At 38.6% G+C, this 14,217-nt stretch overlaps 1 protein-coding gene and 1 long non-coding RNA gene across 14 annotated transcripts in view; one reads left to right on the top strand and one right to left on the bottom strand.

Annotated features, from left to right (window-relative positions):
• The window catches only part of sorbs3 (sorbin and SH3 domain containing 3), a 29,290-nt gene that overhangs the window by 3,417 nt on the left and 11,656 nt on the right, over positions 1 to 14,217 (bottom strand). For 3 of the 11 annotated variants that reach the window (XM_086076579.1, XM_086076584.1, XM_086076580.1), the window contains exons 2-18: positions 12,585 to 12,642; positions 11,513 to 11,686; positions 11,196 to 11,262; positions 10,982 to 11,091; positions 10,793 to 10,856; positions 10,430 to 10,468; positions 9,918 to 10,002; positions 8,465 to 8,573; positions 6,256 to 6,309; positions 6,064 to 6,183; positions 5,458 to 5,513; positions 3,789 to 3,859; positions 3,202 to 3,263; positions 3,082 to 3,128; positions 2,831 to 2,945; positions 2,619 to 2,744; positions 171 to 665 (exon numbers count right to left, since the gene is read on the bottom strand). In XM_086076579.1, the coding sequence (XP_085932705.1) occupies positions 171 to 665; positions 2,619 to 2,744; positions 2,831 to 2,945; positions 3,082 to 3,128; positions 3,202 to 3,263; positions 3,789 to 3,859; positions 5,458 to 5,513; positions 6,064 to 6,183; positions 6,256 to 6,309; positions 8,465 to 8,573; positions 9,918 to 10,002; positions 10,430 to 10,468; positions 10,793 to 10,856; positions 10,982 to 11,091; positions 11,196 to 11,262; positions 11,513 to 11,686; positions 12,585 to 12,596 (1,806 nt within the window). In that variant the 5' untranslated portion in view covers positions 12,597 to 12,642. Of the gene's footprint in view, positions 1 to 170; positions 666 to 2,618; positions 2,745 to 2,830; positions 2,946 to 3,081; positions 3,129 to 3,201; positions 3,264 to 3,788; positions 3,860 to 5,457; positions 5,514 to 6,063; positions 6,184 to 6,255; positions 6,310 to 8,464; positions 8,574 to 9,917; positions 10,003 to 10,429; positions 10,469 to 10,792; positions 10,857 to 10,981; positions 11,092 to 11,195; positions 11,263 to 11,512; positions 11,687 to 11,916; positions 12,064 to 12,584; positions 12,643 to 14,217 lie in introns of those variants that run through there. The other 8 variants (XM_086076581.1, XM_086076582.1, XM_086076589.1 and 5 more) reach the window with 7 other exon arrangements.
• LOC147173932 (uncharacterized) lies at positions 5,721 to 11,161 on the top strand. 3 transcript variants are annotated; one of them, XR_015094881.1, is made up of 4 exons: positions 5,721 to 6,193; positions 8,482 to 8,595; positions 10,742 to 10,879; positions 10,984 to 11,161. It is a non-coding gene; the product is annotated as an uncharacterized LOC147173932 (long non-coding RNA). The 3 variants fall into 3 exon arrangements; XR_015094882.1 differs by lacking the exon at positions 5,721 to 6,193 and adding an exon at positions 6,234 to 6,334; XR_015094880.1 differs by lacking the exon at positions 8,482 to 8,595.

Raw genomic sequence — 14,217 nt, 5'->3', positions numbered from 1 at the left:
GTGGCAAAATGACCACCCCCATAAGTCATATTCCACAAATATAGTACTAATCAGAATGTCATGTTTAGACTAGTGAGGTCACATACAACATATTATTGTCAAGAAATGTTTAAGATCGACTTCCCCCTTAACAGATGTGGGCATGCAGTGAGTGTCCACAGGAGGCAGACCTGTGAGGAATCGTATCTAGGAGTGTTCACTGTGGGCCCCCCTGTGCTATGTGCAGATGCTGCCGCAGAAGCAGAAGGTGATGCAGAGCTGAAAGTGTTGTGGTTGGCAGGTGAGGCAAGCTTGGAAGAATTATGCGGCCACCGATTGGCAGATTCTCTGGATATAGGCGAGTGCGACTGTGGTGGTGCACCGCAAGGCACAGGTGAAGATGGATTCTGGGGGGAGTGCTCTCGCTTGGGGCTGATGCACGTGGGGCTGAAAGGGGACAATGGTGACTGCAGGCAAGGTGAGTGAAGCGGACGTCCTGGACTCTGAGGGCCAGGGGACATTGGAGACATGGGGCTTGTTGAGTAGTCGTCCGTGGAGTATTTGGTGCGGGGCATCTTGTTGACCTGAACATAGCTGGCAGGGAAGATGCCACTCCGGTTGGTCCCTGAGATCCTGCCCTCCAGCCACTTGTCATTGACACATCTGGTGATACTTATTACTTCGCCCTAAGGAAGAGAATCAACACAAAAGTTACTTATTAAACATTCTTTACTTAATTATGATATCCTGACAAATTCCACATTCAAGTACATATCATTGGTGAGACAACACAATATTTGAGAGGAAAACATGTAACATTCACCATCACACAAGAAGAAAGTAGTGTTGCAAATTCTATTGCGCTGCTGCAAATTTTCCTAAAATTTGTTTGACATGTGCTTGAATGCAGTTACTCATTTACATGGAAGTGTTACAAACGATTGTTCTCAGCCTTCAACGACAAGAGCCAAGGCATTGTGCACATGTTTTTAGAGTTATTCCAGACATTGCATATGATCTGAATCAGGGGTGTCCAAACTTTTTCCTCCGAAGGCCACATGCCAAAAAATAGAAAGCTGCAAGGGCCACTTATTTATTTATTTGTTTTTTACTTTAACTTACTTTGTGTTAAACATGGTAAAGCCAATCAACCAAGCAATTATACGTTGTTAATGTTTATATAATGGAGTTTATTTTTTGAAAAACTGCTACGTCATGACTTTCTGTTGAAGGTGATAAGGTTTTTTGGTATACTCTCCACAATGTTATAAAGAAAAAATATGTTATTTAGCTGTAAATTTATTTGTGGTCTTTGTATATATAAAAAGTTTAGTAGTAGTAGTGGTAGTAATGGTACGCTCTAAAAAGAGAATTGTTGAACCAATTTAAGATTACAAATTGAATTACCAACTTTTTTTTTAAATCGCTTCAATTGGTAACACACGATTGAATTAAGCTAGTCCAAAGCAAATATATTAAGTTTAATTAATTATTAGTTCATTAAACTTAATACTTTGGATTGGAGCCACTTTGGATTAACTTCATTCAGGTGAATATATAAAGTTTAATGAACTCATAATTAATTAAACTTAATATATTCACTTTGGGCTAACTTAACTCAATTGTGTCTTACCAATCCAATTTTAAGTGATTTTGTTAAACGTTGGTCAACAAATCAATTTGTAATCTTAAATTGGTTCAACAATTCTCTTTTTAGAGTGTATTGTAGCCATTATCCTTTTCCGCCCACTCTTTCAAAAGATACATACCTAATGCTGTTATATTTTGTATATGCCACAGATCGCTAAAAACTGGACAGAGGGCGACAAATGGCATCTGGACGATAGACACCACTGATCTAAATGGTTTTGAGTTGTCCTGTGGTGGCTGGTCAGTAGAGGGCGCTAGGGAACACCTACACCCAGAGCCGCATATAAAGAGAGTTTGGCCAACTCGGCAGGGTAACAATCACGCTGTGATTGGTGAACTGCTGGTCACCTGACATATGGACGCCATCTTGTTACCATGCCGAGTTGGCCAAACTCTCTATATACGCCTCTGACCACACCAGCTGAGCTACTTTGAATCAGACCAAAATTAAATAATAAAAATTAGATATCAATTAAAATAAAACATTAAAAAATATTTGTATCACTATTTTCAGATTAATGATGAGTAAAGTTCTTTTGATCATCTCCGATTTTGTGATGTGTTGTTTCGACCTGGGAGGTGGCGTACAACTCCCAATGAACTAACCTATATTATTATTTTTATTATTATTATTATTGTTATTATTATTATTTAGGCTCCAGCGCCCCCCACGACACTTGTGAGTACAAGTGGTTAAGAAGATGGATGGATTATTATTATTATTATAAAATTAATTTTAATCATAGTAATGCATTTTCAGATAATGGATGCATGGATGAATTTAAAGAATAAGATCCAAATAATATAATGTGGTCAAAAAATTGCTGAAGTATTTGAAAGGTTTAAGAGTGAAACTACCTTTCTATACTTTTAACTACTGTGTAGTCATTTCAACCCTAACAGACTTTCTCATACAAACACAAACAAAAATGCTGTCTAATGCTCGATCAAACATAGTAACATGGTCAATATGTATGTACAGTACTCACTTTTCGAAAGGGAAGCTCAACCGGAAGGTCTGCATTGAAATTATACAGCGCTACTGCTTCACCGTAGTCCAGCACCTGCACACTGGGGGGCTTCATAGGCGTTGGCTTCTCAGATGGAGGCAGAATCTGTGACAGGAAATGTGTAAAGCTCAGCTTCACCATGTTAAAACACAAACAGCATGGCCTCAGAGGCACAATGAAGTCCTTTTTACCTCCACATATGTGGTGGGGAAGATGCCTGCTCTACCGTGATGTTCTCCTTCAAACCAGTTGGCGTCTACTTGTCTGTGGATGTAAACAATGTCTCCCCTGTGCAGTGTGAGTTCTCTGTGTGAGAATGTAAGAAGAAACATGAGCGCCGACAGGTTACAACGCTAATGTATCGAGAACAGCAGGCGCGTGAATCGATGTTGTCTCTGTGCTATATTAATTTTATAAAGTTTTTATCAAACAAGTGACTCACTTTGGCGACTGAGCCTGGAAATTGAATTTGGCCCGAGCTGCTTTCATCTGAAAATGGAAAAACGATTTAATATTTCATTGAAAACAATGTGACAAAAGGTCAATGACGCTTTTCATTTACCTTCTTTTCTTCTTTCTTAGGCGAGCGCTCCATTGCGTCATTGGCAGCAGAAAAACGATCTGCTGAGCAAAGCAATCATGCAGCGGGATTAGAGGAGCCTAAAAAGTCCTCTATTTATTATAGTTATAGTAATGACAAAAACCAGCCAGTAAGATCTTTAAAACAGTGAACCTATATAATTAGGTTAATCTCATAACTAAAGCAGGAAAACAAATGGGATCAAGCTAATCTCAAACAACTATTTGAGGCCCGACTTACTTTTTTCCAAGGTTTCCTCCCTCCACATACTGTCCAGCCACCATTTATTTATTATTATTATTTTTAAACAAAACCACCACTTGAAAACTCTCAGCAGCAGACAAAAGACGCAATGGAATACAATCATGGGACCACATATTAAATTACTGGGCAATTCTAGCCAGTCACAACAAGCTCATTAAGAGTGTACAGTCTTGTGGTGCGAAGCGTTGCTTTAAACAGCAGACCTCGAGAAAACCTAGCAAACTGGCATCAACAGCTCATTAAACAATGAAATGTGTTTTTTTTTTTTTTTTGTAGAGCGACATGGACGGGAGAACATTGTTTACCAAATGTAGGAGCGAAGACTGATGAGGGGCCAGCAGAATGATGGATGGGCTGCTTTGGCGCAGATGAATGGCTGAAAATAAGTGATACACATGAGGTATTTGTTTACATATGCTACTACTTAAGTCATTTTCAGATCTCTGTATTTTACTTAAGTATTTTTCTCATGAAGATATTCCCCAGCCCCAAATAGCCTGATCGAAGAGAATAGCTCACGGTTACGAGAATGATTTTGGTAAATGTCTTGTTAGATGTTGCTGTTGTTGTTGAATGATGTTTTAATGTTTTGTTAGGCAGTTCACAATGTTAGCTAAGCTAAGGGAACACATTGTTTTCGGTAGCAAGCACAAACATCTTTACCAGATACAAATGCACGAAGCGCCTCTCGCTGTAATACTGCGAGAACAGAATTTATTTCTGCGTCCATTTGTCTTTTAGGTTTGTATATTTCCTCCCCCGCCATCGGCGTTAATTGGTTTCGTCCCGCCCTAAACAACGCCTGATTGGTCAGATCTAAAAAAAGGTCAGCTGCAAACGTATCAGCGGGAGCGGTACAAGATGTATTCTACGGAGTTTGTGAACTCACAAATACCGCGAGAATTCATCTTGCTGGCAAGGTTAGTATCAGCTGTCCTCTTGTGGCATAATGTCTGACAGATGCACATTAAGATGCAATTTCTGTATATAAATAGAAAAATGTCATAGAAAATTTCCAATAATTCCATGCAATATTAAGGATTTTTTTAATATTGGTATATATAGGCCTTTCTTTAAAATGATCTGTCATTGTATTTTTTTCAAAAGTACTAGTGGTAGCGGTGCTTGGTATCGGCCTTGTAAACGACAATAAACTGGAAGAATAAGGAAATCTCCGTTTCCTGCTTATTTACTTTCTAACACCAGTGTTTATCTATTTCATAGAACTTATTTGACTTACAACTTAAAACACACATATATGATTGAAGGTTGAAGTTGTTCTGAATTGCTCTACAAACAAACTACCACATGCTTAGTGTTAGCAGCAACTAAACATGTCGGTGTGACAGGATGTAGAAAAAACAGACAACTTTTTGTCACTTCATCTTGTAATTCCACACGTCCTCAGCAACAGGCTCTTTAAATAATGCCACTGAACCACAAGCCTTAAAAGGTCAATCCCTGTGGACCCGACTCAGCAAACAACAGCGAGAATCTTCCAAGAATGCATTACACGCACTGTTAGAAATGCGGAATGCCGTCAACAGTAGTAAATGTAGCCTACTGTACCTAAATCTGGCGAAGTTATTTCAAGGAAGAATCTTGTATTGTTGTATTACGTGGTTATTGAATCTGGTCTTTGTATTAGTTTGGAGTTTGTATTTAGATGCCTCAGAATAAGCATGAATGAAAATATACTGAATATCCATAACTTTAGGCATTAGCTAACAATTAATCCCCATAACAATTCTAAAAAGTAAGATTTTTTTCTCTTTTCAATTATAATAAACATTTAATCTTTTTACAAATAAAAAATAAAAACGTGCATAACTTTAAACATAAACAAACTGCTAGATGTGTAAATGAATGGCAAAGCAAATGAATCTGATTAGAATCTAACAATCTTTCTTTTGCTTACAACCAAGTAAAGCAAATGCAGTTGTATCTACTATATTGTTTCAAGTGCTCACAGACCTGTAGTTTGTGTTTGCAGCCCTTGCAGCAGTCACTGGGTCCCTGGACCGGGTCTCCTGGAAGCAGAGTACACCTTGATCAAAATTTGCTCCCTGCAGTCTCCACTGTCTCCCAGCTTGGAGGAATTCTTCGAACAACACATGCAAGGCAACACGGTGGCGCTGACCACTCCCAGGGGGGGAGTTTGAAATCAACTGGGTCCTACGCTCCTTGGCTCACAGACAAGTCCACTCATGATTTCAGAACATTCAGAAACAGGAAGAGCAAGGCATCGGCGCATAGGCAGGATCATATCCAAAGAATTTGTATAGGACTGTGAATTTGGGCGTGCTATGCAATTACGGCAGGCACATGTGACTTTGTTGAGGTGGGAGTATGAGGGAAGGGTGGGGGTTGCAGGCAGATGATTTAACAGATGAGTCAACGTGCAAGACAGGGAGGTGATTCTGTAGCCGTCATCCAGGTTGGGACACACAACAAACACGGTCCAAAGTAGCAAGCGGTGAGGCTCATACAGTCGAGAGGGGTTGGCAGTGATCGAGGGGGTAACATGGGGTCTTCAGCTGAGACAGTCAAGGTGGGTTTGGGGCAGGGGGGACTCAGTACCTCACCCCAGCCTCGACGCTGCTGCTGCTGCCGCTGCTTCTGGGACAGTCTCTTTTCCAAGCCCTGGATATCCGAGTCCAACTCGGCCTCAAAGCGACTCAGCTCAGAGACCAAACTGGCCTGAGCCCAGGTAACGATGTCACAGTTGGAATTGGAATTGTTTTCGCAATATTAAACAGCCAGATCGCTCACCTCAACTGAAGGAGACTTTGACTTGTCAGCTTGTTTATTTGGCGACCGGTAACCCTGTAAACAGAAAAACAGCATTGAGGTAAGTGATCTAACCCATTGTGGGAATAAAAAAAAAATTTCTTATTTCTTTAGTCTTTCTTTTCTTTCCAGTATGATCCAGGTACCATTATCAGAGAGAAAAAGTATTAGCATGAGATTCTTGTAGCATTTCGGAAATGATCAGGCCAAGCGGCAAGCTAGCAGCAGCTCTTTTATGCCAATTTGGGACAGTTAGCCATAACCACGCTAATGCCACAACAACACACTGGTGCTTAGCTTATGAAAAAGTCTCATGACCTCCCTCCCCCAGACTATTAGAAACCAAAGAACCATCGAACCACATACAAGGTTTCCTACAATATGAATGGATGGATGGATTTTTGTTTAAGATTATTGTTATGGGAACACCTACATTTGTTTGTTGTAACAGTTTGAATTTGCAGTTACAATAGGCTAACAGGCTAACATGGCTAACAGATTCCATCCATCCATCAAATTTCGTAACCGCTTGTCCTCACAAGGGTCGCGGGGGGCGCTGGAGCCTCTCCCAGCTGGCTTCGGGCAGTAGGCTGGGTACACCCTGAACTGGTTGTTAGCCAATCGCAGGTGGCTAACAGTTTGATAATGAATAAATAAATAATCGTGGGGAGAAGTGATTCATACACAGATAACTTGAATATGGTATTCTTTATGATTAGCTCGATAATTTAACTCATTTGCTCCTAAAACGTATAAATATCTTCTATTTGAAATGTTTTATTAACTTATAAATATCTTCTATTTTAAGTGTTTTAAGTGTCCCAAAGACGTATGTATACTTTTTTTTTTATGCTAGAGCATACGGAAGGCTTTGATGCAGCCTTTCAACTGCACAGAACGATTGATGCAATGGTACCAGCAGGTGGCAGCAGAGCAAAAGAGATCAACCAGGGCCATGTTGAAAAAAAAGGTTATTTACCCACTGTTCTAAACAGATTTGTGAATGATGATGAAACTTAGCTATATTACGGAAAACGAAAACAAATATACCTTTTTTCCTGATGAAAGAAGAGACTCTAATCTTTCCAACACAATATTCTGTGGGCCTTGCAAAATCTGTCAAAATCCAGTAAAACAGCGGGGAGCGAAGGGGGTTGCTTCAGTGAAAATGGCTGGGAGTGAATGAGTTAATATTTCTTTGTAAGCTGCATCATTTAGTGTTCTTATCTATACTGTACAATAAAGTACAGTACAATGTTTAATATTAATAATATTTTGCAGTGTTTATGTGTTGTTATTTATTTATTTATTTTAATTATTTGACCAAATCGTCCCTGCCCAACTGTGTTATTCTCAATATTATCCGACATTAACATGAAACAGCTTGTTATTTATTTGCTTCTCAACAAGAACGCAAGTTGTTTATTTCATATAAATTGAGTTATGGCTGTGAAACAAAGGCACGTTTGTTGCTATTAAAAGCTGTTTATGTTGTGATTAATAAAACTGCTACTAATTTTTATTGTACAAGTGAAAATAACTTGGGCTTACTTGAGAACTCAACACAGTTTAACTGGGAAAAAAAAGTCAAATTTATGTGTTTCCAATTCCTTCTCGGGTAACTATAAAACTCTGCTGGCAAGTAGCAGAAACTTCCTTCCAAATGGTAATGCCAAGGCCTTCCTCTCTCAGCTGGGCATCATCCTCATTCCATTCACAGACCATAAAGTCACTGCGAAGCTCCTGATGTGGTCTGTGCACAGTTTGTCTCAGACACTCTTGGCTGTCAATAGAAAATGGGGTAAAATTTGCTGCGCCACAAAAGGTTAACACTGTAATGCCGATCACAAGACGCCTCAGCTCCGAAAGATTCCTTTTACTTGTGATTGCATACACAGGGCTTTGCAGGCACAAAATCTGGAAGATTGTTGTTTTTAACAGAGCAAAGACCACAAACTCCCTCCAGTCCGTGTAGAAAACCATTTAACTAGCAAGTATAAATCCCAGTGGAAAGTAAGATCATGAATGTGCACATTGAACAAAGCTTATTGGAGCTTTTGAATAGAGCTGATAAATAACCACAAGTTACTCATAAGCTTGTTGTGAAAAGAACACAGACGGTATTGGTATTTTAAAGAATGAGGCGGAAAACATTCAAAGTTAGTTCCAGAATCTATTTTAAATGTTGTACCTGGCTGATGCTTACAGGAGAAACATCTTTTTCGGGCTCAAAGTCAAATATGCTCTTGGGTTTAGTCTGCCGCTTCCCTGGATCTGACAGCTCGCTGACATCCTGGCTCCTGAAACATAACACCCAAGTGGGTGAGCAAACACACACACCATAGGCAGCAACTTAATCATTGCCTTATTCGAAGTGCTGTAACAACAAATCCCAACTTGCAGCCCACCCCCTACTCCTGACACGAACGTTGGCTTTCTTTAACACGAGGAGTGTTCAAAAGAAGTCAGAGAAAGCGCTCACAGTTAGAATTCCGCAAAAACACATTTAGAAATTGAGTCACACAGAAAATACTGTGAGCAGGAAGTGGGCAACATTATCGAAACATATTTTGTTGTAACTAGGGGTGTCAGGCAATTAAGATTTTTAATCGTAATTAATTGCACGACTTCATTAGTTAACTCACCATTAATCGCGAATTTTATATCTGTTAAAAATGTACAATACAATAGGTTTTCATATTCTTGTTAACATAAAAGTGGAACATGTTAGACTAGTAGAAATATGGCTGCTTCTTTTAGTCATTGATACAGTAATTTCATAATAATTTATCAAATTGAGTTAAAATGAAAAAGATGGACTGTAATGTAAAAAAACTAATTTGATATTGATTTGTGCTTAGGTCATTTTTTGCCACTAGATGGCATAATTGTATTTGTAAGACATTGGTGACAGCTGAGTGCATTTTTTTCTATAATAAGAGCTATCTAATCTTTAATATGAAATAACTTGTGAAATTCTGCACATTTAAATGTAAAATACAACTTCATCCCAGTCTCCACAAAAATATGCATTATTATGAAATTCAATTTTGACACGGACGTGTCTGTTGCATTGCGACCTGAATTCCCCCAGTACAGGCTTTCCAAGTAAGGGGCCGTCATTAATCGCACGTTTAAAAAAAATTGTGGTGCAAAGAACTTTAAATTAATTCAAAATTAACACACTAATTTTGACACCCCGAGTTGTAACCAAACTCATATCTGTTGGGAGATGGTACTGATGTTGCGCACAACAAAAACAGATGTAGCGACAGCATTGGTGAGAAGAAGAAAATGATATTTAGGCATTAAATGTGATCTAGTCCATTGATTTCCAACACCATGACACTTTTAAGCAGCGTGAGAGTCCATTAGGTGTCCTACAGAAAATTATCCAATTTCAAATCATTAGTCTGAAAAGATGGCGGCAGGTATTGTATTTATTTTGTGCGTAAATTGAAGCAAAAATCATTATAACTTGAGTATACTATACTGTTTACTATTTGTGATAAAAAAAAAAAATTCTCATAGAAAATTTATGTCTTGACTCAACAAAGGTTGGGAAATGCTAGAGTGATAAGTGCTCTCCAGTGTATACTTGGATATGTTCAGCTATGTGTGACCATGACTGGGAATCAACTCACCAGTCAGGCAAGGCTCCATGTGGTGTTAGCCTGAAGAGATATTTATCGCCTTCTTCGTCCTCAGCGTTTGCAGTGGCCTGTTGGCCTGTGGATGAATTTGTTTGTTTTATAAAGAAAAATGTATGACATTATTGAAACAAAATTAACAATGATTGAAAAAAAAAATCAACTGTAGTAGAAAGTAGATATGGGCATAATAATCATATAATTGATTAAATTAATTCTATAGATTGTGAGGGTAAAAACATCTCGAAGAGGTTGGCTGCAACCAGCAGATGTGATGAGATATTTATAGTCTCAACTAGCTTGCGACATCAAATCAACAATATCCACTACAGCACAACTGGCACTGAAAGAAAAGGTCATAATGAGGTTTTGGAAAATTCTCAAATGCATTAAATGTACTTTAACAAGTAGCCTAATAGTAAAATGGTTAGATAATGTATAATTTTCTCCATTACTGGTGAAGGAAATCTAGTCGAATACCTATCTCTAGAAAAAGAAACACTTACATCTAGCCGACCACCTGTCTGATTCCTCCTGCTCACCCTCTAAAAAGACAATAAAAACAGTTGTGCAGTAAATAATAGCAGTTCTAGTCTCAAAAGTATGACGTAGTAAAAATACTACTAATAATAATAATAATAATTATCATCATAATGATAATGATAATGATAATGATAATGATAATGATAATGATAATAATAATCATCATCATCATCATCATCATAATAATAATAATAATAATAATAATAATAATAATAATAATAATAATAATAATATGTCATCATGTCTTGTTTTGTGTGTCTCTGTTGTACCGACAGGAATTCTAGCAAGGGCTGAGTGTGTGAGAGAAAGAGGCGCAGCAATCGTACCCTCTGGCTTCTTATGTATTTGTTTGAACATGCTCCTGTACCAGTCTCTGGGCTTGTTTACACTCTGGTGGAAGAAAAAGAAAGCAGGTAGGGAGTAGGGGGGCGATATATTTGAGCTACACATTAGTAAGTAAAAACAAAATGCAAAATAAAAAGAAAGATGTATTTTTGAATGCATGCCCGTCTTACAGATCTGGAGGCAATAGGCATCCCCGTTTCATCCACTGGGCCGATCCCTGAGAATTTGATGAGTCTTTCCTCCCCAGTGGGAGACGGCTGTACCCCATTGGTGAGTCCCCCTAAGTGACAACTGCCATGTGAGTACTTTATCAAAGCATTCACCAATGCAATAATCTCATTTTTTTTGAATGTCAAATAAAAAGAAAACAAGGCTCAAATTCACCATGCGAGGGGCCATAATATGATCCAAAGCTGGGAGTAGTTGGGCCATTTCCATTGACATCAGATGCCTGGAGGCAGACAGAGATTCATCAGCGGGGATATAGAAGGCTTTGTGTCATCAATAGCCACTCATTTATGACCAATAAATGAGCTGATTCAAACTGTGAAAATGATGAGGCATTATGAGGCCTAAGGCCAGCAAGAACGTTCAAGTATACCAAACACACCACCCCCAGCCATTGATAAAAAAAACGGTGATGCTACATTTGTCCTCAAGGAGGAGCACTCGTGTGGCTTTCCTTCCATTTCAGGACATACCTTGAACTCTCCAGATGGAAACCTCGCGGTGCGGAGTGGGCTGAGAGGAGGAGTTGGCAATCCAGGGGAGATGACCACCTCTTTGATCAGTTCTGAAGATGTTATGATGTGCTGACCAGAACGACCCCCAGGCTCCCTGGAGAAGCCATTTGGACAGCCAGCCTCTTCAACAAGCTGCCATGATAAAAAGGGGGAATGAGAACTACATGCTTGAAGAAAAACAATGAGTGAACTCCATGGGATTTCATGTGAACATGTTCGGAGCGCAACTGTTCCCTACACAATAATGCATCGGGAGAAAAAGGCCTGTCATTTATTTAAAGCAGGACTGGTGGGCGGTGGAGTTCCACCCACTTCATCACACACAGAAACAGGACAGGACCATTATGAGCCCATCAACTTGCCCTCATCCTGTAGCAAAAGGGTGGAGCTAGAGGCAAGAGGCGTTGAGAAGGGGTCACTGATGTCAACCTCGGTCCAAGAAGCTCGCTGTCGTCTTACAGTCGCCATGGTGATCTTTTTACTGCCGCCTAACGATGGTCAGTCTGACTCTACGATTGGAAATTTAGAATCAGGTGCTCTGCTCTCTGTGTGTGGTTACCGGGGGTGGGGGGATCATGGGAAAGCTCCACTGCTTCATTGTAGTGCCATAACTCTAACTGGCCATAACATTAGGCACAATGCAATTCAAAAATGTGTCTTAGGAAATTGTCTTCCGTTTGATTGACACTTTCAAAGAGGTGTTCATCTGACAATATGTTTATTATTGTGATAGTTTGCTGTGGTCTACAAGTGCACTGAATGACACGTCGATTTATCATCTTTATCTTTTGTGTTGCACCTAATTGGACTGAGTAGGTGTATCTAATGAAGGGACCTGTTGTTTTGTATTCTCATGTTCTTGGGGAGTTATGAAACGGCTTCATTGTATGTCCCCCCCCCCCCCCCCCCCCTTCTTCTTCTTCAAAACATACAGTAGCATTCAAAAGTTTGGGCTATTTGTTATGCTCCTGAATAAGAAAGAATGTCATCTGTAACGTCAACAAAGATGTACAATTAAGGAACATTTTACCTGCGACTGCATGTGCTCACTTGTCTGTTCTTGTGTGGCAGATTCTCTACAAAAGTAGCTGCAGAGAAACACACACACACACACAAAAATGTCAATAGCGTACCTTCACACAGGTAGATTATCTGATGAGTCTTTTGCGATTGAGTTGGTTTGTGCAATGCATACTAGCCAATACTGACGTCACCAAATGAGTGGAACAGACCTTTTTTAAGTGACTTAATATGGAATCTATAATTAAGCATAGGCGAGCACTAATACCAGGTATCGGTCTCGGGTCGATGCCAGGTTCTAGGTATCGATACGCGAGGCAGCCCACCCTCTTGTGGCTGTTTTACGATCAAAAACTAGAAATTAGAAGAATAGAAAATTGACATTTCATATCATTTTAAGTAAAAATGTTATATTGGGATATATATTTTTTATTTTTTTTCTCTCTTTCAAATATCTGGTATTATATTTTGGGGGGGAAATTGATGTATCAAAAGTACAAGTGGGATCTGTAATAATAATAATAATAATAATAATAATAATAGTAGTAATAATAATAATAATAATAATAATAAACTTTATTTTTATAGTACCTTGAAAAACAAGTATTTACAAGGTGGTTTGACAAACCAACTACAATTTAAAAAAAAAATCCAGATCAAAGCATTCAAAACAACTATAGAAACAAAATAGACATATACATACATACTGTACATACATAAACACATTAAAAAAAGCGGGAAACACAAAGGCAAGGGTAACCCAAGGCAATACAGGAACCCCAACCAGCAGCATAAAACAATTTAAAATATGTAAGTCCCAACATGAAATAACGTCCATAAAAATGTTTTCCAATTCATTAAATTTAATTACAAAATAAAATGATATAAATAAGAAACTACATAATTAAGAAACAAGAGAATACATCAACAACAACGGTACTTGATATCGGTATCGGTGACTACTCTGGAAAAAAGTGATATTAAACATTTCTAAAATATATATATATATATATATATATATATATATATATATATATATATATATATATATATATATATATATATATATATATATATATATATATATATATATATTAAAAAGGTAAGACACTTCTTAAATTTAAAACATTAAAATGCTGTCAGAATAAAAAAAATGGTGCCCTGGTTACTGGTTAACTTTGGATTAAGTTTCAACCAAAGTTGTCTGAGTATTGCCAATCTCAGTACCTAACAATGCTTCCAAGTTGAGCCCATGTTGACAACATGTGACTTCATCACAGAACCTCCTCACAACAAAGTACTGAACAGACATGTTTTAAACATTTTGTCCGTTGCCATTGCTCCCTTGCGCACAGTGCAATGTTGTAGCGTTGTTACTGTCTGTCAGATTTGTCACTACAGGCGATGTCTGTTAAAGTGATCCACACAGAAACACTGTACAATAGATTTTGCATGTCTTCAGATACGCTGCATTTTTGGCAGTCGAATCAGGCCCTTTTAACCCTTAACCTTTTGACTGCGGCGTCATCATAAATCAAGTTTTACACCCAGTCAGAGTTGACAATGTTCCATTATCTAGCCCCCCCCCCCCCCCCCCCCAATACAGTATAGCAGAGGAAAGTTAGCCTCACCCACTTCTCTTG

This window comes from Leptonotus elevatus, chromosome 5, assembly GCF_054856555.1.
Source record: "Leptonotus elevatus isolate MCC_2025b chromosome 5, RoL_Lele_1.0, whole genome shotgun sequence".
Classification (NCBI taxonomy): Eukaryota; Metazoa; Chordata; class Actinopteri; order Syngnathiformes; family Syngnathidae; genus Leptonotus; species Leptonotus elevatus.
The sequence above is the reverse complement of the archived record's forward strand: the minus strand, read 5'-3'. Positions and strand labels throughout refer to the sequence as shown.